This window comes from Carcharodon carcharias, chromosome 11 (assembly GCF_017639515.1).
Source record: "Carcharodon carcharias isolate sCarCar2 chromosome 11, sCarCar2.pri, whole genome shotgun sequence".
Taxonomy (NCBI): domain Eukaryota; kingdom Metazoa; phylum Chordata; class Chondrichthyes; order Lamniformes; family Lamnidae; genus Carcharodon; species Carcharodon carcharias.
The window spans coordinates 70837034-70862217 of NC_054477.1; the positions used below are offsets into that span (position 1 = coordinate 70837034).

Below are 25184 nucleotides of genomic sequence, written 5' to 3' on the forward strand. Positions count from 1 at the left end.
AGTGAGATGTGTTGGTTTTAATTTTCCAAAATTTGCTAGATTCAGGGAAGGTTCCATTAGATTGAAAAATAGTGAATGTAACTCCTTTATTCAAAAATGGAGGGAGACAGAAAGCAGGAAACTATAGACCAGTTAGCTTTTAATGCCACAGCAGTTGATAAAGGCTGAGTTGTTAAGTCCCAGCGGGAAACTTGAACAAATGGCATAACCTATACTTTCAATTAGCATGTTTGAGATACAGCTCTGAATTCAGGAGTAAAACCGTCAAGCCTCAAGAGGTTTTTATATAAAACTAAGTTAAACATTTATTAATTTTAACAACAAATTAAACCTATACAGTCAACAAACTACTACCACAATAACTTTTCAGCAAATCCCCAAATTAATCACTCCCAGATAAATCTTCACCAAGGCAACAGTAACCCATAGACTTTAAACAGACACCAGGCAAAGTACATTTGACCTTACGAGTTCAAAATGAGGTCCCTTGCAATTTGGTTCCTTTGCAGACAGTTGTTGGCTTACAGGCTGGTTAGATCATACATGCTTCTGACTCTCACACACACCCTCCTTTTGATTTATACCGAGCTTTCCCTTGAATGTAAATTTTCCATTGCATTACTAGTTAAAAAAAATATTTTACCTCTCCTAACAATAATCCTTTTATTCCACCAACTTTATTAGTAATATAAACACATTGCTTGGTGTCTCCCAGCTAGACGCAAGCTTTTACCCATTCTTTTGAATGGTTTATTCAACAAATGCAAATATACTCTTTACTTTTTAATTTACATTTATCGAATTAACATACCAAACTATTATATATCAAAGCACCCAGACTAGTTGGCTTTAATCCAATTAAGCCACGCAATTAAGCTGCTAGACTGGGTCTGCAGCAGGTGGTGAGGGAACCAACATAAGGCAAAAACATACTTAACCTCATCCTCTCTAGCCTGCTTGCCGCAGATCATCTATCGATGACAGTATCGATAGGAGTGACCAGCGCACAGTCGTTATGGAGATGAAGTCCTGCCTTCTCATTGAGGATACCCTCCATCGTGTTATGTGGCACACCACCATGCTAAATGGGATAAATTCTGAATAGATCTAGCAACTCGACTGGGCATCCATGAGGCACTGTGGGCCATCAGCAGCAGCAGAATTGTACTTGAACACAATCTGTAACCTCATGGCCCGGCATATCCCCCACTCTAGCATTACCTTCAAGCCAGGGGATCAACCCTGGTTCAGTGAAGAGTGCAGGAGGGCATGCCAGGCGTAACATCAGGCACACCTAAAAATGAGGTGTCAACCTGGTGAAGTTATAACACAGGACTACTTGCATGCCAGTCAGCATAAGCAGCAAGTGATAGGACTAAGCGATTCCACAACCAACGGATCAGATCTAAGTCTGCAGTCCTGCCACACTCAGTCGTGAATGCTGGTGGACAACTAACCAACTCACTGGAGGAGGAGGCTCCACAAATATCCTCATCCTCAATGATGAAGGAGCCCAGCACATCACTGCAAAAGGTAAGGCTGAAGCATTTGCTACAATCTTCAGCCAGAAGTGCCGAGTGGATGATCCATCTCATCCTCATATAAATACTATGGTTGTGGTTGTTGGAGATCAGTCATCTCGGCTCCAGGACATCACTGCAGAAGTTCCTCAGGGTAGTGCCCTAGGCCCAACCATCTTCAGCTGCTTCATTGATGATCTTCCTTCCATCAGGTCAGAAGTGGGGATGTTCGCTGCTGATTGCACAATGTTCAGCACCATTGGTGACTCCCCAGATACTGAAGCAGTCCGTGCCCAAATGCAGCAAGACCTGGACAATATCCAGGCTTGGGCTGACAAGTGGCAAGTAACGTTCACTCCACACAAGTGCCAGACAATGGCCATCTCCAACAAGAGAGAATCCAACCATCGCCTTTTGATGTTCAATGGCATTACCATCACTGAATCCCCCACTATCAATATCCTGGGGGTTACCATTGACCAGAAACTGAACTGAACAAGCCATATAAACACTATGGCTTCAAGAGCAGGTCAGAGGCTAGGAATCCTGCGATGAGTAACTCACCTCCTGACTCTCCAAAGCCTGTACACCATCTACAAGTCAGGAGTGTGATGAAGTACTCCCCACTTGCCTGGATGAGTGCAGCTCCCACAACACTCAAGAAGCTTGACACTGTCCAGGACAAAGTAGCCCACTTGATTGGCACCACATGCACAAACATTCACTCCCTCCACCACTGACGCACAGTAGCAGCAGTGTGTACCATCTACAAGACGCATTGCAGAAATTCACCGAGGCTCCTTCAACAGCACTTCCAAACCCTTGAGCACTACCATCTAGAAGGACAAGGGCAGTAGATAGATGGGAACACCACCACCTGGAAGTTCCCTTCCATGTCACTCACCATCCGGACTTGGAAATATATTGCCATTCCTTCACTGTCGCTGAGTCTAAATCTTGGAACTCCCTCCCAAACAGCACTGTGGGTGTACCTACACCACATGGACTGCAGCGGTTCAAGGAGGCAGCTCACCACTACCTTAAGGGCAACCAGGGATGGGCAATAAAAGCCCACATCCCATGAATGAATAAAGAAAACAAAAAAAAACAGACACACAGACACGGACCCTACTACAAGTCCAATTTTAAAATAATTTCCTATAACATTATAGATATTAATCTCTTCATTACAGCTTAACTTGTGTCATAGGGGTTATGTCAGAAGCTGTTATTAAAGACATTATACCAGGGCACTTAGAAAAATCCAAGGTAATCAGGCAGTCAACATGGTTTTATGAGAGGGAAATCATGTTTAACCAATTTATTGGAGTTATTTGAAGAAGTAACGTGTTGTGAATGAAGGGAAGTACTGGGTGTACTGTACATAGATTTCCAGAAGGCATTTGATAAGGTGTCAGATTAAAGGTTATTGTGAAAATAAAAGCTCATGGTGTATGGGGTAACATATTGGCATGGATAGAAGATTGGTTAGCTAACAGGAAACAGAGGGTAGCCATAAATGAGTCTTTTTCTGGTTGGCTGTGGTGAGTAGTGTGTGGCACACTCTGGTGTGCCACAGGGGTCAGTGCAGGGGCCTCAACTTTTTACAATTTGTATAAATGATTTGGATGAAGGAACCAAAGGCTTGGCTGCTAATTTGCTGCTGACACAAACTTAGCTAGGAAAGTAAGTTGTGAAGAGGATATACGGAGGCTACAAAGAAATATAGATCCATTAAGTGAGTGGGCAAAGATCTGGCAAATGAAGTATAATGGTGGAACATGTGAAATTGTCCATTTTGGCAGGAAGAATAAAAAAGCATATTATCTAAATGATGAGCGGTTGCAGAGCTCTGAGATAAAGAATGATCTGGGTGTCCTGGTGCATGAATCGCAAAAGGTTAGTATGCAGGTACAGCATGTAACTACGAAAACTAATAGAATGTAATTGTTTATTGCAAGGGGAACTGAATGCAAAAATAGGGAGGTTATCCTTCAGTTGTACAGGGCATTGGTAAGGCCACTTCTAGAGTACTGTGTACAGTATTGGTCTCATTTAATAAAAGATGTAAATGCATTGTGAGTAGTTCAGAGAAGGTTTACTAGACTATTACTTGGAATGGGCGGGCTGTGTAATGAGGAAAGTTTGGACAGGTTAGACTTGTATCCACTGGAGTTTAGAACAGTTAGAAGTGACTTGATTGAACTATACAAGATCCTGAAGGATCTTGACAAGGTGGATGTGGAGAAGATTTTTCCTCTTGTGACAGTATCTACAACTTGGGGTGACATTTTGGCCAGATGAGAAACTTTTTCAGAGGTTCATGAGTCTTTGGCACCCTGGTGGAAGCAGAGTATTTGAACATTTTTTAAGGCAGATTCTTGATAAGCGAGGCGGTGAGAGGTTATTAGGGGTAGGTGGGAATGTGGAGTTGAGGTTACAATCAATTCAGCCATGATCTTATTGAATAGCAGAGCAGGCTCGAGGGGCTGAGTGGCCTACTCCTCCCAATTTGTATGTTCATATGTCTTAAATGTTCACTTCTTTCACCACCAGTGCACAGTGGCAGCAGTGGGATAACCAACAATTCACACTTGTCTGTTCTGGGCATCAATATGAGAGGCCTTGTCTTGACTTTACCTCTGTATGGAGTACACATTAGACTTTAAGAAATATCTCTCTGTGCTGCCAGGATAAAATTTCATTCAGAACAAAGCCATAAAATGTTGTCTGTTATACTGTTGCCTTTGGCTGCGCCCTAATGTTGCACAAAGTATATTTTATTCTAATTCTGTCAGCCTTAAGATAGGCAAGCCTCAATAGCAGGTACAGACTGAGCAGGGAGTGCAGCAACTGCTTGCATGAGTTAAATTGAAACTTACATACAACAGCTCCCAAAAAGTCAATTTTCAAAATCCAGGGCATGACGAACGAATATAATGCCTGCTATATTTGTTTTGTATAGTACAATACTAGAAAATTTTTAACTGTTTCAATTTTGGCGCACAAGTTGGCCTTGTACTGTATCCTACAGTTTATTAGATACTTTTCCAGTTCAAGTTTTAAGATCTTAAACTGAAATGAGCTGAAACATAGTCCCCTGTTTTGTTTTGTTTTCTATTCCTCACTTTTCAGGTAAAATCAAGAGGAAACATTATTACACTTTCAGATAAAAAAGTTTGCCAAGTATGCCGGGACTTTTTCACTGAGCCAGTCTTTGTGCGATACCCAGATGGTGGTCTTGCTCACATCCAGTGTGCTACAAAAGTCCACAGCCTGTCTGCCACTGATCAGAACTTTGCCAGCCCTAGAAATCAGCCATGAAATATTGGCCACAACCAGGCAGTTGGTCAGTTTAAAAACTACCTTATTGAAGATCACAGTAAGGAAGAGGAACATGCTGCTAATCAAGAAGGAAGAAGAAAAAGAAACCAGTCTGCATCTGCTAGAGATTTCCAACAACTTGCATTATTTGAAACTGACTGCACTGATTTACAAAGGAAATGCAGCCAAGAATTACTTAAACTTTTCAAATTCCCCAATACTAAAGGTGATGCTATTAGCAGTAATATGCAACATGCAGAAAACACACTGATCTTCTGATGATCTGGCCATGTTTAACTTCACAGTATGATGACTTAGACTTCGGTTCTGTACTTCTTGATGGTTTGGGAATATTGTTCTATTTGAATGTGCAAGTATCATACATTATCCCTTGAATTTTGGCCTTCCGTTGGATATGTGCTGCTCCTGAAAGAACTCCAACTTTTTGACCATTTGTAGAATAACTGATAGGGGTGAACTATAGATGTATGTGTCACACTTGGGCCAGTATGTATATAGCGGGAGGGTTGTGAGTCCATTTACAGGCTAATGGTATGATGTCCTATTTGTATCTAACTTAGTCCTGACCAGCTGTTTTACATAATGAATTTGCAAGCATTACACTTTCCTTCTTATCCATCTTCTAATCTGATTTTCCCACCAGTGATGATATATTGCAGGCTGTTGATGAACAATGGGTGGAGGAAGAGGGTGGAGAGAACATAAAAAAACCCATGAGAATAATGATTGTCTGATCTCCAATATGCTCAGCTTGTGAATCTGTATATTCTGACATATGCATGTAATTTCTACAGAATTTTAAAGGGAAAGGATGGGGAGAAGCTGATTGACTCGACTTTAGTTCACCTAATTCTATTCAGTTCAGAAAGATAGCATTTTGGCTACTTTGAGAATGTTGATTTATCTAAATGATCTGGAGCATTATTTCATGAAACAAAATGTTTGCCTATTAAGTCTATAAAGATGAGAATAAATAACCCCTTTGACCCTGTTAATAACCATCTGTTTAATCTACAGCGATATATTTATCAATGATGCCATTAATTTATTAGCATAATAACGTAACTCAATTAACTTATAACTGGCTGAGTTTTGTTTAAGTAATCTTCCATTTTGTATTGATTATACTTCCATAGTAAGTAAACATTTAATTTATAAATCTTGTTTATAGAGAGCCTCCACCCTGGTCAGATGTATCTTTTTCAGGTGTTTCTGTATCACCAAATGCTGAAGGATTTATTAAGTATTGGATGAAAGATTTGATGCAGTTTAACTCCATCCCTACTACACCTTTTAAATGTTTGCAGTAATGGATAAGAGTGTTTTGAACATATTGATTACTGATAATTAGATCAAGATTTGCACTTTCTTTACAGTGTTTCCTCCATATCCTTCCAATTTTTTTGCAACTAAATCTTCATTAACACCTCCTATCTCCAATTACATTTTGTTTGATATACATTTCAAAAATGTTAATCAATGATAACTTCCAGTTCTGTTACATCATACTTTAGAAGGTGTATTCTAAACTTAGTGAAAGATTTTCTACTAAAAAGTGCATATTTTTTACAATTTGTGAATTGTACCAATTTTAAAAGGGAAAACATAAAAACTTTTGTTTCAAATAGCAAACAACCAAGTTTAAAATTTCAGTAAGTTTTAGACAATGTAATCAAATGTGAAAAACTGAACCAAAGTGCATGTTTACTATTGAATCACAGATATGCACTTATTGTTTCTGTGGTTTTGTAGTGTGTGCGCATATGCATTAGTGCTTGTAGCAGTAATGTATATGTTGGACTATGATCTAAACTTTGTTTCCTCTGTGTGCTCACATAAGCCTGGTGACATCTAAGTGGAAACATTTTAACCTTTGCAAATTGCCTAATGCGGTGAAGTAGTTTCTACTTTAATTGTTGTATTCAACTGCTCTGCTTCTATTAAACTTTGCACTGTAAATATTTGGTGACACACTTAATTGTATAAATGTACAGATGGCAATTTTAATAAATTCTTTCATTGGGAAAATAGAATTGCATGAGAATTTTAAAATTAAGGCATTAGTGAACCAGAGCTTATGTAAGTCAGCGTACACCAGCAAGTCAAGTGTGCTGTAGGTTAGGATAAAGGCAACAGGGTTTTGGATGAACATGGGTTTATGGACATCACCAAATTATCAAGAAACGTTAAGTCTGACCAGTGCTTAAAAATTAAATTCTGCAGTATAAGATGTGGATTATGATTGTTTCAGTACATCCATTTGATCAATAATTTTTTGAGTCATTGATTCAAATATATATTGTTTGTATGTTCCAGCCTTAATAGTACAAACTATAATACCTAGCGCAAAAAAGAGGCCAATTATCTCGGTTCCAGGACATCACTGCAGGAGTTCCTCAGTGTAGTATCCTAGGCCCAAGCATCTTCAGCTGCTTCATCACCTTCTTTCCATCATGAGGTCAAAAGCAGGGATGTTTGCTGATGACTGCACATTTGCAATTCATCAGATACTGAAGCAGTCCATGTCCAAATGCAACAAGACCTGGACAATATTCAGGATTGGGCTGACAAATAACATTTGCATCACACAAGTGCCAGGCAATGATCATTTCCGACAAGAGACGATCTAGCGATCACTCCTTGACATTCAATGGCTGAATTACCATTGCCGAATCCTCCACTATCAACATCCTGGGAGTTTACCATTGACCAGAAACTGGACTGGACTAGCCCTATAAATACTGTAGCTACAAGAGCAGGTCAGATGCTGGGAATCCTGCAAGGCGTAACTGATTCCTGATTCCCCAAAACCTGTCCACCATCTACAAGGTTCAAGTCAGGAGTGTGATGGAATACTCTCCAAAAACACTCAAGAAGTTTGATATTATCCAGGACAAAGCAGCCTGCTTGACTGGCATCCCATCCACAAACATTCACTCCCTCCACCACCAATGCACAGTGGCAGCAGTGTGTACCATCTGCAAGATGCACTGCAGGAATTCACCAAGGCTCCTTAGATGGCACCTTCAAACCCAAGACCACTAACACCTAGAAGGACAAGGGCAGCAGACACTTGAAGTTCCCCTCCAAGACATTCATCATTCTGACATAGAAATATATCGCCATTCTTCCATTGTCGCTGGGTCAAAATCCTGGAAGTCACTCCCTAACAGCACTGTGGGTGTATTGACATCATATGGACTGCAGCAGTTGAAAAAGGCAGCTTACCACCACCACCACCTTAAGGACAATTAGGGATGGGCAATAAATGCTGGCCTAGCCAGTAATGCCCACATCCCATGAATGAATTTTTAAAAAATGAAAGGGTTAATGAAGCATATGTTTAGTTTGCAATTTCTTGCATATGTAGTTTCTATATATGAACTTAAAGAAAAATGAACTTTAATTGTGCCCAGTTTTCCTTTAAAAATTGCCATAAACTTGGGAATGTGAACTTGATTTCTCTAACTTTGATCTTGCCTTCAAGTCACCATCTAGCTTTCATCTTAATTGCTGCCCTGACATCAATTTTCCTTTTAAATTTGGGGGTGTAAAAATTGTTGAAATATCATTTCACTCCTAATTAGTAATCCTGTTCAAACTATTATTTCTTGGTTAACCCGTGAAAGGAAATTTAACTTTCATATTCAAAATTGTTGTACTGAAGTTACTGAGTGAAAACTTCCTTATAAAGATGATCCGTTATATTTATGTGCACCGAGCTGATTCTCTATGGGATGTTGTCTGAATTTGACTAATTTTGAACTACTTGTTTGGTCATTGGTTTCCCTTCATATTTGAAGATGTCTATTTCTTGCCTGCGTCGTGTCATCTGTTGTGCATTCTAATGTGGCGGTAGGGCTTGATTGCAGACATGCATGGCTTTCCACTGTGCCGACAGAGATGAATTCTGATTTTGTTGGTATTGCCCATTCTTTCCAGCTTGCCCTTAGCTGCCTGTATTCTTTGCTGTTTGAAGGAAAAGCACCACTACTTAAGATTGCTACTAGTTTAATTACAAGCAATATTGCAAATGGGAAAATCCAAAGGTTTATCAATTGGATCATTCTGGAGGCAATTACCCTTGGACTGCTACAGTTGGAAAGTAACTGTTTGCTCCATCAGCACTATTTTTTCCTTATGAACAGTCCCATGATGGGATGTGGTATAAACCTGCAAAGCTGATAAGGTTGCTTTGATAGACCATCCTTCTTGTTTCAAATCTTAAGACCCCTTTATACATTTAATAGGAATTTGTAGCTATAACAGTATAGTGACAACTTTAAAATAGCTTCTATGATTTCACTTTGCCAGAAATTTTCTTGATTCCCTGTACTGAGGAAGATATAACTGTCTGTTGCTTAAATCGTCTCCGCGCCTGCTCCCGTTTAACCCCCTGACGGGGAGAAAATTCTCCCCATAGTTTAGATTAACAGTCAGACTCTGACTTGGAACTTTAAAACTGAAAGTTAGTTTTTAAAAAAAGCAGTTATCTGTCAATCAGTTGAAAGTGGTTGCCTGAATAGATGTTAATTACTGTAGCGGGAAGTTGATTTAGCAAATGCAATTTGAGTATTTTGAGAACTTGGGAAATTGGTGCAGAGAGGAAAGGAGGTGCATTTTTTTTAATACATTCTTTCAGCCTCCAGTAGCAGGTGAGTATTTGAAGGCATTAAATAGGTGAACTGGTAGGTGATTGGTGAGTTTTAAGATTTTATCCCTCTAAACAGGGGCAGTAATTTAAATTGGGACTGTGGAGATGTAACTATTAATTATATTTCTAGCATAACAGGTTAAGCTACTTAATATAACTATAACTACAGTTAGGTAATTTATCTAAACTTGAAATCTAACTAGTTAGATAAAATACAATAAAGATGGCAGATCCGGTGAAGTGTTGCAGCTGTTGCATGTTGGCCCTGTGTATTCCACAACAACCACATCTACAGTAAATGTCTGCAGCTCAAGGAACCGTGGCTGTGAGTTAATGAGCTGGAGCCCAAGCTTTGAACACTGCAATGTATAAGGGAGGGGGAAAGTTACCTGGTCACTTTTTTTTTCCCAGGAGACAGCCTAAGTACTTATGATTTGGTCCATGGTCAGGGACCAGAGTGTGACCATGACTGAGGCAGGAATGGGGACTTAGAAGGTAGAACTGGAGGAGCCTCAGTCTTTGCAATTGTTTGATAGATTCCATGTTCTTGAATCTTGTGTGGACAAAGGCAAGGACTGCAGGGAGGATGAGCAAACTGACCATGACACCATGGTGCAGGGGGCTATTCAAATGGAGGACATAAAAAGGAAGAGAGCAGTATAGCTAGGGGGGTGGATATTGTTCCAAGCAGCTAAGTGCATGAGCCCCAAAGGATGAGTTGCCTGCCCATTGCCAGGTTTAAGGATATCCCCTCAGTATTAGGGAAAAACTTGGTGTGAGAGGATTCAGTTGTCATGGTCTACGTGTGTACAAATGATATAGCTAGGACTAAGAAAGAGGTTCAACTGTGGGAGTATAAGCAGATAGGGGCTAAATTAAAAAAGCAGAATCACAAAGCTGGCAATCTCTGGATTGTTCCTTGAGCCACGAACAAATTGGCATAGGGTAAATAGAGTTGAATTGTATGGCTTAAAGATTGGTATGGAAGAAATGGGTTTCAATTTGTGGCACCAGCACTGAGGAAAGAGGGAGCTATACTTTTGGGACAACTTCACCTGAACCATGCTCAAACTAGCATACTGGAGAATTATCTAACTAGGGCTGTTGAGAGGATTTTAAATAGTGGGGGCAGGGTGCTCACATGAGGGGGAGATCTTGAAAGTTAAAGAGGAAGTACAAGGCAATAGTGCAGGGTCATGATGCAGGTAATGACAACTCGAGTCGGCCAAGAAGGGACAGAGCGTACAAACATAAGAGTGTACTGGCAATAAGGTCAGAGTAGGGAAAAATGGTAAAAAAAAACAATTAAAGGCTCTTTATTTCAGTGCGCACAGCATTTGCAACAAGATGGATGAATTGCTTGAACAAGTAGAAATAAATGAGTATGATATGATAGCCATTACATAGAAATGGATGCCAAGTGACCACCGTGGGGACCAGAATATTCATGGGTATTTGGCATTTCAGAAGGACTGGAAGAAAGGAAAAGGAGGTGGGGTAGTTCTTTTAATAAAGGATGAGATTGGTCAAGCAGTGAGAAATTATCTTGGTTCAGAAGAGCAAAACGTAGAATCAGTTTGGATGGAGGTAATAGCAAAGGAAAGAAGTCACTCGTGGGAGTAGTTAATTGGGCCCCTAACAGCAGCCAGGAGTAGGCAACTTGGTCCCTCAATCCTGCTCCACAATTCAATAAGATCGTGATCTTATTGATCTGAATGAAACCTCAACCCCACGTTTCTGCCTACCTGGATAACCTTTCAACCCCTTGTTAATCAAAAATCTATCCAGCTCTGTCTTAAAAATATTCAAAGACTGTGCTTCCACCATCTTTTGAGGAAGAGAGTTTCAAAGACACTCAACCCTCAGAAAAAAATTCTTACCTCCATCTTAAATGAGCAATCCCTTATTTTTAAACAGTAACCCCAAGTTCTAAATTATCCTACAAGGAGTATCCTGTCCTCATCCACCCTTGTCAAGACCCCTCAGGATCCTAAAGGTTTCAATTAAGTTGCCTCTTACACACCTACATTCCAGGGGATACAAGCCTAACCCTTCCAGCCTTTCCTCATAAGACAGCCCGTCCATTCCTGGTATTAGTCTAGTAAACCTCCTGAACTGCTAACACAGTTACATCTTTCCTTAAATAAGGAGACCAGTACTGTACGCAATACTCCACATGTGGTCTCACCAACGCCCTGTATAACTGAAATATAACCTCCCTACTTTTGTAATCAATTCCCCTCACAAATGATAACATTCTATGAGCTTTCCTAATTACCTGCTATACCTGCATACTAACCTGTGATTCATGCACTAGGACACCCAAATCCTTCTGAATCGCAGAGCTCTGCGATCTCTCACCATTTAGATAATGTTTTTTATTCTTCCTGCCAAAATGAACAATTTCACATTTGCCCACATTATACTCCATTAGCCAGATCTTTGCCCACGCACTTAACCTATCTATTACATGTTGTAGCCTCCTTACATCCTCTTCATAATTTATTTTCCTACCTATCTATGTGTATTCAGCAAATTTAGTAACCATTCGGTCCCTACATCTAAGTCATTTATATAAATTGTAAAAAGTTGAGGCCCCAGCTTGGTCCTGTGGCATACCATTCATCTTATCCTGCCAACCAGAAAAAGATCCATTTATGCCAACTCTATTTCATGTTAGCTAGCCAATCTTCTATCCATGCCAACATGTTACCCCCCTACACCATGAGCTTTTATTTTCTGCAATAAACTTTGATGTGGCACTTTATCAAATGCCTTTTGGAAATCTAAGTACAGTACATCCACCGATTCTCCTTTATCCACAGCACGTGACTCCATCAAAGAACTCCAACAAATTGGTTAAACATGGTTTCCTTTTTATAAAACCATGTTGACTCTGCCTGATTGCCTTGAGTTTTTCGAAGTGCCCTGCTAAAACATTTTTAATAGCTTCTAGCATTTTCCCTATGCCAGAAGTTAGGCTAACTGGCCTGTAATTTCCTGCCTTCTGTCTCCCTTTTTGAACAAAGGAGTTACATTTGCTATTTTCCAATCTAATGGAACCTTCTCCGAACCTAAAGAATTTTGAAAAATTAAAACCAGTGTATCAACTATCTCACTAGCCACTCCTTTCAAGACCTTAGGGTGAAGTCTATCCAGACCTGGGGATTTGTCAGCCCGCAGCCCCAACAATTTATTTAATACCACTTCCCTAATGATTGTAATTTTTCCGAGTTCCTCCCCCCCTTTCATTTCCAGATTTTTAGCTATTTCCAGGATGTTACTTGTGTCCTCTTTAGTGAAGACCAAAGCAAAATACCTGTAGGACAGATAATAAATCAAGAAATAATGGGGGTTTGTAAGAGAGATACTGAAATAATCATGAGAGATTTTATTCCTCATTTTGATTGGACAAATTAAATTGGCAAAAGTAGCCTGGTGGATGAGTTCATAATGTGTTTGGGATAGTTTCTTAGAACATTACATTCTGTGGCCAACCAGGGAACAGGCTATTTTAGACCTGCTAATGTGTAATGAGATGGGATTAATGAATGACCTCACAGTAAATGATCCTCTAAGTAAAAGTGATCATCATATGATAGAATTTCACAATTCAGTTTAAGGGTGAGAAATGTGGATCTGAAACTGTGTCTTAAAGGCAATTACAAACGTATGAAGACAGAGCGGGCTAAAGTGAAATGGGAAAACAGGTTAAAAGGTATGATGGTAGAGAAGCAGTGACAGACATTGAAGGAGACATTTCATAACAAAGATATATTCCATTAAAATGACTGAGAAGGCTTACCATCTATGGCTAACTAATTTATGGATGTATAAAAATAAAATAAAAGATACGTGCTGCAAAGATTAGTAGTAGCGCAAAAGATTGGGAAAATGTTAGAAACCAGCAAAAGACTAAAAGAATAATAGTGAGAAATTGGAGTAAGAGAAAAAAACTAGCAAGAAATACGCAATCAAACAATAAAGGCTTCTAAAAATGTAAAGAAAAAGATTAGCCTTAGAGGGTGAGACTGGGGAATTAGTAATGGATATAGGGTTGGTTCTATCCTCTAAAGATAGGATACAGAGAGTCAGAATAAATGAGTAATTTCAGGTTGGCAAACTGTAAGTAGTGGAGTGCTGCAGGGATCAGTGCTGGGGCCTCAACTATTTACTGTCTGTAGTAATCACTTGGATGAAGGCAGAGACTGTATTCTAGTCAAATTTTTGCTGATAAGTAGGAAAGCAAGTTGTGAGGAGAATAGGAGGAGTGCAAAGGGATATAAAAAGATTAAGTGAGTGGGCAAAAATTTGGAAGGAGTAAAATGTGTGGAAATGTGAGGTTGTCCACTTTGGCAGCGAGAATAGAAAGGCAGAATATTACTAAAATGGAGAGACACAGCATAATGCTGTGGTGCAGAGGGAATTGGGTGTCCTTGTATATGAATCTCAAAGTTTGCATGCAGGTGATTAAGGCAGCAAACGAAATGTCCCCAGGTATTTTTATTTTTGAAATGTTCGCCATTGATTGGAAGGGGAATTAAATATAAAAGTAGTGAAGTTTTGCTACAACTGTTCACTGCATTGGGTGAGACTATGGCTGCAGAACTTGGTACAGTTTTGGTCTCTTACTTAAGGCGGCATATACTTTCATTGGAAGCAGTTCAGAGAAAGTTCACTAGGCTAATTCCTGGCAAGAAGGAGTTGCCATATGAGGAAAGGTTGAGCACGTTGAACCTATAGTCATTGGAGTTTAGAAGAATGAGGTGATCTCATTGAAATATATAAGATTTTGGGGGCTTGACATGATAGATGCTGAGAGAATGTTCCCTCTCATGGAGGAATCTATAACTGGAGGGGGCACATTTTAAAAATAGTGTCTCCCAATTAAGGATATGAGGAGGAATTTCTTCGAGGATTGTTGATCTTTGGAATTCTCATCCATAGAGGGCAGTGGAGACTGGGTCATTGTCTAATTCAACCTTGAATATATTCAGATTTTTGATTGGCAAGGGAGTCAATAGTTATTTTTAAGCAATCCTGAATGTTTGAGTAAGTCAGGAATTTGAAGGGCCTCCCTTGTTTTATTATGGCAAAAGTTTTAATTGGGAAATGATTACCAAACCAACACTACAGATTTTTAAAAGATCAACAGGAAGAATGCTATGTGGTCCTAGGTTTTCCATTTTCTCCTCTTTTTAAAGAGGATATCATTTTTTCTAATATTACGGTGAGATACTGTGAAGCATGTGGGGACTGTGTATATTTGTGTGTGTGACTAAGTTAATTAAACTGAAGACAGTCAGACTGCAAGGTTTAAATCATCAAAAGGTTAGGTGTAAAAGCAGGCATTTTGAAGTAGAGATGAACAAGCTAAGATGGGATACCAGTAAATACAGCATGAATAGGAATTTGCATTAGAAGTTAAATGAGGAATTGAATTTTTAGCTGTTGAATTTCAAAGAGACATAAATGAAGTTTTACAACTGGCAAATATCATAAATGAGTGAAGTAAAGTTAAGTTTATTTTTCCCGAAAGTAATGACCATGAAGACAACATGAAAGATTTTTTTATTCTGGGAAAGGTAACTTCCAAAGAAAGTTAAGGACAGTGGGTTTAAAGATGAAAGAAAAAAATATATTTAAAGAAAGATTGAAAACTGTATGGGGTGTGTGGCCATGTGTTATTGAAGTGTGAGCTGTGCGAGGACAAGCCTGTGAAGTAAGCAGCCTTTAGCCACCCCAGAAAAGTGGGTTTTTTTTGGTCCAGAAAGCAAGGTTTTGTTACAAGCCTTGGATTTCCATTGTCAGGTGAGAGGGAGAGAGAAGCCTGTGAAATATCTACCCCATAGCAAACAGTGGGTGCCTTGCAGTAATATCACTGGATTTTTTCTAGGTTAATCTATAGAGAATGTTGCCTGGAAAAGGATGTTTATTTGAGTCTAGCTAAGCAGAAATATTTTGGGAAATGTTATAAGACTAAATTTAACTGTGTAACTGTAATCTTGTTTAAGTTTTCTTTTTAATGTTTTAATTTAATATTTAAAATCTCCAAAAGTGGTAGTGGAATCTTTACTTCTGACTTCAGTATACACACCTCCTTGTAATAAATACAAATTGCAAATCGTTGTGATAGTTTGACCAAGCTTACCTTTGAGATTTGGTCAGCCCAGCAATTACCACCTACCATATCATAGCATCTTTGTTATGGCCATTAAATGATTTGGGGGCTGAATGAGGGACTTCATGATGTTCATTTCTCCAAGCAAATTTTTTTGGTGACTTCTCTGGCTGCTGAAGAGAGTTGCTAAGATATTGGACCTATATCCCTACCCGCTTATGTTGATGTGTTAGGAACAATTTTCACAGTGAGAACAACAAGAGTGAAAGTTCTCATTAGTTTGATCGCATTCAGGGGCTTGCATTAACAGTGCACCCTCTAGGAAAGTGTAGAACCACTGACAGTGACTTCAGGATTTCCACATCATTCTGCACATTTGCAGTTTCCAGACTTTTTTTTGTCTGTTTCAGTTAAGTAACGATGGCGAACACTGACAGTTTTACTGTCACTACCATAGCAAAATCTAGGCCAGTAAGCACTTGGTGTTAATTTTCTGACTTGTTCTTTTGCTTAATCCTACCAATTAATAAAAAAATGAAGAATTTTCATCTGAGCTGGCAGTTTTGTCAATATGATTCTCGTCAGGTAGAGAAATTGGGAATATACAGCGGTATCTAATTATCTACAATACATAGCACACTTCAATGATAAGGCTGGTAGGTCCTCTGGAAGTCCCCTATCTCAGATGTGCTACATTTCCCAGAAGACCATTGACAATTAATAGGAACTTGCTTGTGTAAACTGACCTTTGTATTCAGCCCAAATAGAAGGTATTAAAAACAAAATGCTGGAAGTACTCAGCAGATCTGGCAGCATCTATGGAGAGAGAAACAGTTCAGTTTAAGGACCTTTGTTAAGAGTATTAGAGAACCTGGCTGCAATTACTCATGCCTGCATTTAATACTTATATCAGATACTCTTTAAAATAATTCCTTTATATAATTGTAGCTTATAAGAACTTATCCCACTCAAATGCCCTCAGCAGCTTTGAGGAGGTGCATGAGTGTTGTGCTATTTGATTTCGCCACCTTCCCTGTCAGCCCCCACCACACCATCCCTGAATCTGTGGAGAAGCTTGCAATCAGCCATTTGCCCCCAAAAATTCCATAATGGCAGCAGTGCAATAATGAAATAATTAGAATTTTTAAAAAATTCCACTTGATGACTTTCACTAGTTTTTCATGTTAAACTTGGAGCTCATCCTCCCACATTGACCTTAAAAGTTCCATATTTAAGTTGTGGCTTCCACAATTTACTGAATTCTTTCAGTTTCTTGCAGTCCTTCTACACAATTAAAATGTTGCATTCTTGTAGCATTCCTGTCATGCATACTAAATTTAAAAAGTTATAGTACCACTTCCGCACAAATGTTTCAGTTGAGATGAAATTGAAAACTATTTAATTGAATTTCTGCAGCAAGCTAGAAATAAACTGTGAAAGTTAAGAACGTAAACTGAAATGAGAAGACCATTCAGTCCATCAAGTTAGCTATATTTGAGGCCCATGCCAAGTTATTAATCAGAATGAACGAGAACTTCTCTGCACAATCCTACTTCTTGAACCCAACATCAACGTTACTATCACCACCAAGTGATTCTGTATTTTAAAGAACATTAAGTTCTTTCCACTATCTCTTCTGGGAAAAAATAATGTAAATACCACCCTCCATCTCCAATGTTTGCCTGGGTCTTATGAATCTTGTATTCTCTTGTCTATTGTTCATGTTAGTTGATTTTTTTCTTTAGCTTTTTGTATTTTAACATTTGGATCATCTTTGTATCCTTCTCGAGGAAAGCAGTCACCAGATCTTGTCTTCAAAACCGAGTTTCCTAAAGCCTAAATTCATCCTTAGCTTCACTTGATGAAACTTTTTCTTTTGAAGTGCCATGACCAAAACTCCACTCCCTAATCCAGAATTGGTCTCCCCTTAGTGCACGATCAGTATAACTTGTCCTGACCTGTAGCCTGGTAAGATCCAGCCAGATATGCCCAAGTACTGTATTGAAGGAGAAATGTAGTGAGAAACTAAGTACAAACTGAAATTTCTTGTTCTAACCTAGACCAAATAAACTTATTCAATTTCAAGAGTGTTAACTGCATCAGCTATCAATTTAATTTTCTACAGTTTACCCCATGTTTTATAATGAACATCCTACATAAATCATAATCTCAACAATTCCACCTGGTTCTGTTGTTCCTAAGGTCAGACCTGTAGTTAGCATTAAAATGCAAGTTAACAAAAGCTGCAGAATTTGAGCTATTCCTTGCATTATCACATGTGCTTCCAATTACTTAGACCACAAGCCCAAATATCACTCATTCAACTATATGTTTTAGCAGGTTTTTTTTTTTACTTTAACTATTCCTAGAGAAAATACATTTTTTTCCAAGTTTCATTTAATATTGCTGTAATGAGAACCCCAGCAATATTTAGGTTAGATGAGGTAACAGTAGATTAAAGTATGATGTAGGGTGGAAATTGAGTTAGAATATTGGTCTTTGAATTCAGTGACCTGAGTTTATTCGGACATGATGAAAACCCCTTCGGGTTACAAAGTGCTGGTAACAATGTAAATATAGCAACAAGTGCAAATCATCCTACCATTTTGAGTTCAAAGTAGATGTTGTGATGATCTTTGACTTGGAAGCAGTATGGTAAGGAAAATTGGTAATTTCTTTAAAATGTCTATGGGAATTTGTAATTGTTTTTAAAAATGATTGGAAAGCACTTTTAAGAGTTTGTATCAATTATAAAGAGATCAGTAGTAATTTTCTTAGATAATAAATACTGGTCAATGTGACCTGGCAACCCTTGCCCTAGTACCAACAGGAAGGAAGTTAAGACCAGAAGTCATGTGGCTGGCAGACACAAAGGAGATCGACAAGCAGAGAAGGCACAGATTCAGATAACGAGAAAGCAGCAGAGCCAGAAAGAGGGACACAGAATTCTTGAGAAGAAGCAAATCACTCTCAGGAAGAGGCCGGTTTTTCTGTTTGGCAGAAAAGGAGACAGTTCTTTGAGATACTGTCAGTTGACTGAAAAGGCCTAAAACCTGGAAAGCTTCTGCGCTTAGTTCTGAGATACTGAAGAACTGGGTTAAGCACAGGAAAAGCTGGAAAAACTCAGCAGGTCTGGCAGCATCTGTGGAGAGAGAAACAGAGTTAATGTTTCAAGTCTATATGACTCCTCTTCAGAGTCATATGGACTTGAAATGCCACGGACTTGGAATGTTAACTTTTTTTCTCTACAGATGCTGCCAGGCCTCGCGCTTTTCCAGCATTTTCTGATTTTATTTTGGATTTCTAGCATCCGCAGAATTTTGCTTTTACCTTAAGGATTGGGCCTTTTCCGAGAAGTGGCCGAACAGTGAACTGGGATGTAACTAGTTGATCGGCTGAAAAGACACTCTGGAAAGCTACACCATCAGGGCTGTCATGACCCAAGGGAGAGACAGTTTGTACTTGATGATAATCGCACCCATGAAGCTCAAAGGTGATAGCTATTGTTGGATAGGACTCCTGACCTATCCTGCACGAATGAAGAACATCATATTGTGGAACTATGTAGGTACTTAGTGCCACATTTGTGCAGGGAGTGATGTTTATGGTTGTGTAAGACATATCTTTATTGTACCAACTATTCAAAGTGAAATTAACTGTTGTATTTGAAGTATCGTTGCCAATTAGTTCATGTGTAATTTGCATTGGTTCTGATGTGTTAAAGTAAAAACTACAAAATGTGGAATCTTGTTGGGAATCTCTTCATTTGGAGGTCATTCCATAAATTGTTACTCTGGTTTATGGTTTCTTCACGGGGACCATAACAATGTGCACTCTGATTTGATGAACGCTATGAGTCAGAATTCTATATATCAGCTATTTGGATCTTCTTTGAGGGCTTGCAGCATGTGGTGGGAGAACCAACATGAGTTTTAAAGAAAACCTTCTTGACCTCGTCCTCACCAATCTACCTATCACAAATGCATCTGTGGTGACAGCATTAATGGTAATGACTACTGTACAGTTCTTGTAGTGATGTCCCATTTTTATACTAAAGACATCTGCCATTGTGTTGTGTGACACCGCCACTGTGTTAAATTGGATAGATTCAAAACAGCTTTAGCAGCTCAAAACTGGGCATCCTTGAGGTATTGTGGGCCATCAACTGCAATAGAGCTGTACTCAACCACAATTTGTAACCTCATAGCCAGGCATATCCCTCATTCTGCCATTACCACTAAGCCAGAGGACCAACCTTTGGCTCAATGACTAGTGGAAGAGCATGCCAAGAGCAGCACTGGCCATATCTAAAAATGAGGTGTCAACCTGGTGAAGCTACAGCACAGGACTACGTGCATGCTAAACAGTAGGAGCACCATTTTGTGGACAGAACTAAGCAATCCCACAGCCAAAAGATCAGGTTTTACAGTACTGCTATATCTAGTCATGAATGTTCGTGGATAACTAAACAATTAATGGGAAGTGTTGGCTCTTGTAACCACAAGTGACTCACCTCCCCAATGCCTTTCTACCATCTACAAAGAAGTCAGGAGTGTGATGAAATACTCTCCACTTGCCTGGATGAGTGCAGTTCTAATAATGCTCAAGAAACTTGACAACATCCAGGCCATAAATACTTCTCATCAGTATTCACCAAAGAGAAGGACCTAGCGGTCGATTTATCTAGGGAAGTGTGTGTAGATAGCCTGGATCATGTTGAGATCAAAAAAGAGGTGTTAGGCGTCTTGAAGAATATTAAGGAGGATAAGTCCCCTGGGCCAGATGGGACCTACCCCAGAGTACTGAGGGAGGCAAGGGAGGAGATTGCTGGGGCCTTGACAGAAATCTTTGCATCCTCAGTGGCTACGGGTGAGGTCCCAGAGGACTGGAGAATGGCCAATGTTGTTCCATTGTTTAAGAAGGGTAGCAGGGATAATCCAGGAAATTACAGGCTGGTGAGCCTTACGCGGGTGGTAGGGAAATTAATGGAGAAGATTCTTTGTGATAGGATTTACTACCATTTGGAAGCAAATGGGCATATTAGTGAGAGGCTGCATGGTTTTGTGAAGGGGAGGTCATGGCTCACTAACTTGATCGAGTTTTTCGAGGAAGTGACAAAGATGATCAACGATGGAAGGGCGTGGATGTTATATACATGGATTTCAGTAAGGCCTTTGACAAGGTCCCTCATGGCAGACTAGTACAGAAAGTAAAGTCGCATGGGATCAGAGGTGAGCTGGCAAGATGGATACAGAATTGGCTTGGTCATAGAAGACAGAGGGTAGCAGTGGAAGGGTGCTTTTCTGATTGGAGAGCTGTGACTAGTGGAGTTCTGCAGGGATCAGTGCTGGGACCTTTGCTGTTTGTATATACATAAATGATTTGGAGGAAAATGTAACTGGGCTAATTAGTAAGTTTGCAGATGACACTAAGGTTTGAGGAGTTGCAGATAGTGAAGAAGATTGTCAAAGGATACAAAGGGATATAGATCGGTTGGAGACTTGGGCGGAGAAATGGCAGATGGAGTTTAATCTGGACAAGTGCGAGGTGATGCATTTTGGAAGATCTAATACAGGCAGGAATTATACAGTAAATGGCAGAACACTTAAGTGCATTGATGGGCAGAGGGATCTAGGTGTACACAGGTCCACAGGTCACTGAAAGTGGCAACGTAGGTGGATTAGTTGTCAGGAAGTCATATGGCATGCTTGCCTTCATTGGCAGGGATTTTGAGTATAAAAGCTGGGAAGTCATGCTGCAGCTGTATAGAACCTTGGTTAGGTCATAATTGGAATATTGCGTGCAATTTTGGTCGCCACATTATCAGAAGGATATGGAGGCATTGGAGAGGGTGCAGAGGAGATTTACCAGGATGCTGCCTGCTCTGGAGGTTATTAGCTATGAGGAGAGGTTGGAGAAACTCGGATTATTCTCACTAGAGCGATGGAGATTGAGGGGCGACTTGATAGAAGTTTATAATGAGTGGCAGGGACAGAGTAGATAGTCAGAAGCTTTTTCCCAGAGTGGAAGAGTCAATTACTAGGGGACATAGATTTAAGGTGAGAGGAGAAAACTATAGAGGAGATGTGCGGGGCAAGTTTTTTTACACAGAGGGTAGTGAGTATCTGGAATTCGCTGCCAGAGGAGGTGGTGGAAGCAGGTACGATAGTGGTGTTTAAGAGACAGCTTAACAAATACATGAACAGGATGGGAATAGAGGGATACCGATCCCAGAAGTGCAAAATGTTTTAGTTGATGGGCAATATGATCGGCGCAGGCTTGGAGGGCCTGTTCCTGTGCTGTACTTTTCTTTGTTCATAGCCTGTTGGATTGGCACCCCATCCACCAGCTTAAATATTTACTCCCTCCACCACCAGCACACAGTGTAGCAGTGTGTACCATCTATAAAACGCACTGCAGCAACTCGCCAAGGCTGCTTCACAGTACCTCCCAAATCCAGGGTGTCTACCACCTAGAAAGACAAATGCAGCAGGTACATGGGAATATCACCATCTCCAAGTTCCCCTCCAAGTCACACACAATTCTAGCTTGGAAATACATTGCTGTTCCTTCTTCAGCTTTGGGTCAAAATCCTGGAACTCCCTCCCTAATAGCCTTCATCACACGGATTGCAGCAGTTCAAGGAAACAGCTCACAACCACCTTCATAGAATTACATATTAGAACGATGTAACAAATACTGGCTTTGCCAGTATGGCCATGTTCTGTAAAATAATTTTTAAAAGGGATAAAATAATCAACTGTCGTCTTGCTGGCTAACCTGAATACAATTGCCTTGAGACACCGAACCAGATTGTCATGGGCTCTAGAAATGCCTGTCACTTGCCACACTGTTGGCAGGCAATTTTGGCAGCTCTCAACTAAGGTACTAAATGCAGCAATAATTCAAACTGTGGTGAAATTGGTGGCAAGCAGACTCATTTTCCCAGAGGCCTGCTGGTGCAGAAAATCCCTCTCCACAACTCTATGCGTATTTGATTCTGGAAGTTAATTGTTTTTACAATAGAAACATGGCATTAAACAAAGTTGCCTGGCAACAGAATGGTCAGCAAGATGATGTTGGGCACAAATCACACCTGCCATTTTTCCTAATATGCTAAATAGGCTGGTGAAACTGTCTCACTGTGACAGCCCATGTTAATAGGGCCAGCTGTACTCAAATTGGTTACGTTGGGGTTCTAAAACAGGTTCTGCCGTTTTACCTCTAGCATTCCACATGTACATGGGAGTACATTTTATTAAAAGCTAACATTGCACCAACTGTTGATAGATCCTTCTAGGATTGGTCCCCTATCACTGTGATTCATGCAGTCCCACTGTTGAATCACGTGACAATTATCCTATGCACTATATTCATTTTGCATCTCTCTACTAAATAGCAGAATTATGGGGACATTTTCAGATAGCTGGTTTGTTCAGACTTAAAATTAGAATGATGACAAATTTGGCAAAGTAATACCAGTTTAACAAAAAGGAATAACATTGATACTGTACAGAATTGGTAGCTGACTGAGTATTTTAATTGCAATGATGCACTGCTTATTTAATATGAATACAGCAAGGCTTCTTATGCTAACTAACTGAATAAATAATTGTTTGGGATTGAGTGCCACAAACATAAATTATGAACAATATGCTACAACAATATAATGTACAGAATTACATGATGTTGTCATGCAGGTCCAGCAAGTCTTGTATTCTTGGCGTAAACATGGCTTTATAGTCCTAGTGGTAGTATTTCCTGTTGATCGGTTCATAGTTTCACAGTACTGTTGTGCCACTGAATTCTACCTATCCCTTTATTAGTACAAAAAGAACTTAAACTATAGAAATTGCAGTGTAACTAAAATCTATATAACACTGCCTATGTTAGCATTCAAGCATTCCGTTTGAAAAATAACATGGTATCAGTAACTTCAGTGTAAATTCTATTCTACTGCATAGTTTTGAATGATGAACTGCATTGAAAAACATTCCCACTAGAACAAAACTATCCTGTTATGTTTAAGTATTTAAGCATGTTATTCCATTTCCAAATGTGCTTCTGTGAGAGACCAAAATGATTTCCTTCTGGTGATAAATATTTCCAAATTAAAATCAAACCAGAAACCATCAAATTACCTGTGGCTACATCTGTTCTGTCCTGATGGTTCCTTGACTACAGCATCTGCTTGTCTGCCCATGGGCTGCCATATCAATTGCCTGAGATGTCACTCTTCTCTTAGACTCCTACTTTTGTTCTCTGAGGGCATGGTTTCATTTCGTGCATTCAGGTCCAAGGGCATTCATTTCAATTCCCTGTACTGCCACTTTTCTTTCCCTGAAGCACTGCTCTCGCTCTCAGCCACCAAAGCTCTGCATTTCTCAATTGGTGATGGGTTGAGTTTCTGCTCCTCAATCATTCCCAGTCTTCTGTAATGTGTAATTCAGACAATCTGGATATGAGTTAAATGTACAGTGCTGCCTTACCAACTCATCATCAACAATAACTTGTACTTGTACACGCAAACCTCCATTATATCTTCAACAAAGCTTTTGGTCATGTTGTCCTAACATCTCTTTCCTTGACTCAGTACCGATATTTTTTTGCCTCTGAAGTTCCTCAACTCAATTTTCTACACTAAAAGTAGGACAGAATGCAAGCTTTGTAGAAGGAAGACTGGCAGCCCAATTGTGCCACAGGAGTCTTCACTTTCAACAAAGCGTTCCAACAACCTCCCTCGGAACTTTTACAAGATTACTGGTACGCCTTGCATATGTGGTTTCTTGTTAGCTGTTTCTGATTTCCCAAAGTTTTTTATACATAGGAAGCAAACTGTTGAAGTAAAAAGTGAACACTACGGAAGAGAAAATCATAATAGCAAAAAGCACAGTTCATATTCGAAAAAATTTAAAATAGTGTAATGTACCATTGTTGAAACACTTCAGATAGATGAATTTCCATCATCCTTGGATCACTCCAGCACAGCCAACATTCAGCCATTTGTTATTTATTAGCCCAGAATTTTCTAGAGCAGGGCATCTCACAGCATAGCCTGTTAGATTTTTTCTTTCATCCTTCAGCTCAAAAAATCTTTGCATCTCAAATTGTTGGATGTGCGAGACGGAACAGCATGACAAGGTCAACAGGTGAATGGTAGGACCAACAATGTGTCTCCTTATGCAAATAAGTTTAAGAATTGGGAAAGAAACAGAAGGAAATAGGATGAATTAGAGTCAAATCAGGTACAGAAAGAGAAAGAAAGAGGAAATTAAAGATTGGACCAGGAGAGACAAAGAAAATTAAGAAGAAATTGTAACATTTGTAAGTTTCTATGAACAATTTATTACCTGTAGAATGAAACTCCACAGTTTCACTTGTTCCCTTTCTGAGCTGGAGAGGTTGAGTGGCACTGCATGAACACAAATTTTATCATTAAAAGGGTACTTAATTCTGTTTCATACTAGCCCTAACATGCGGCAAGTTTAATTGGTAATTAATGTGCAAATGCAGAAAATTTCTTGAAACACATGGGCACGTTCAC

At 39.5% G+C, this 25184-nt stretch overlaps 1 protein-coding gene across 8 annotated transcripts in view; it reads left to right on the top strand.

Annotated features, from left to right (window-relative positions):
- Positions 1-24915, top strand: part of tgfbrap1 (transforming growth factor, beta receptor associated protein 1) — a 96138-nt gene extending 71223 nt beyond the window's left edge. For 7 of the 8 annotated variants that reach the window (XM_041199389.1, XM_041199391.1, XM_041199387.1 and 4 more), the window contains one exon: positions 4656-6888. In XM_041199389.1, the coding sequence (XP_041055323.1) occupies positions 4656-4844 (189 nt within the window). In that variant the 3' untranslated portion in view covers positions 4845-6888. Of the gene's footprint in view, positions 1-4655; positions 6889-24723 lie in introns of those variants that run through there. The other variant, XM_041199395.1, reaches the window with a different exon arrangement.
- The last annotated feature ends 269 nt before the right edge of the window (positions 24916-25184 follow it).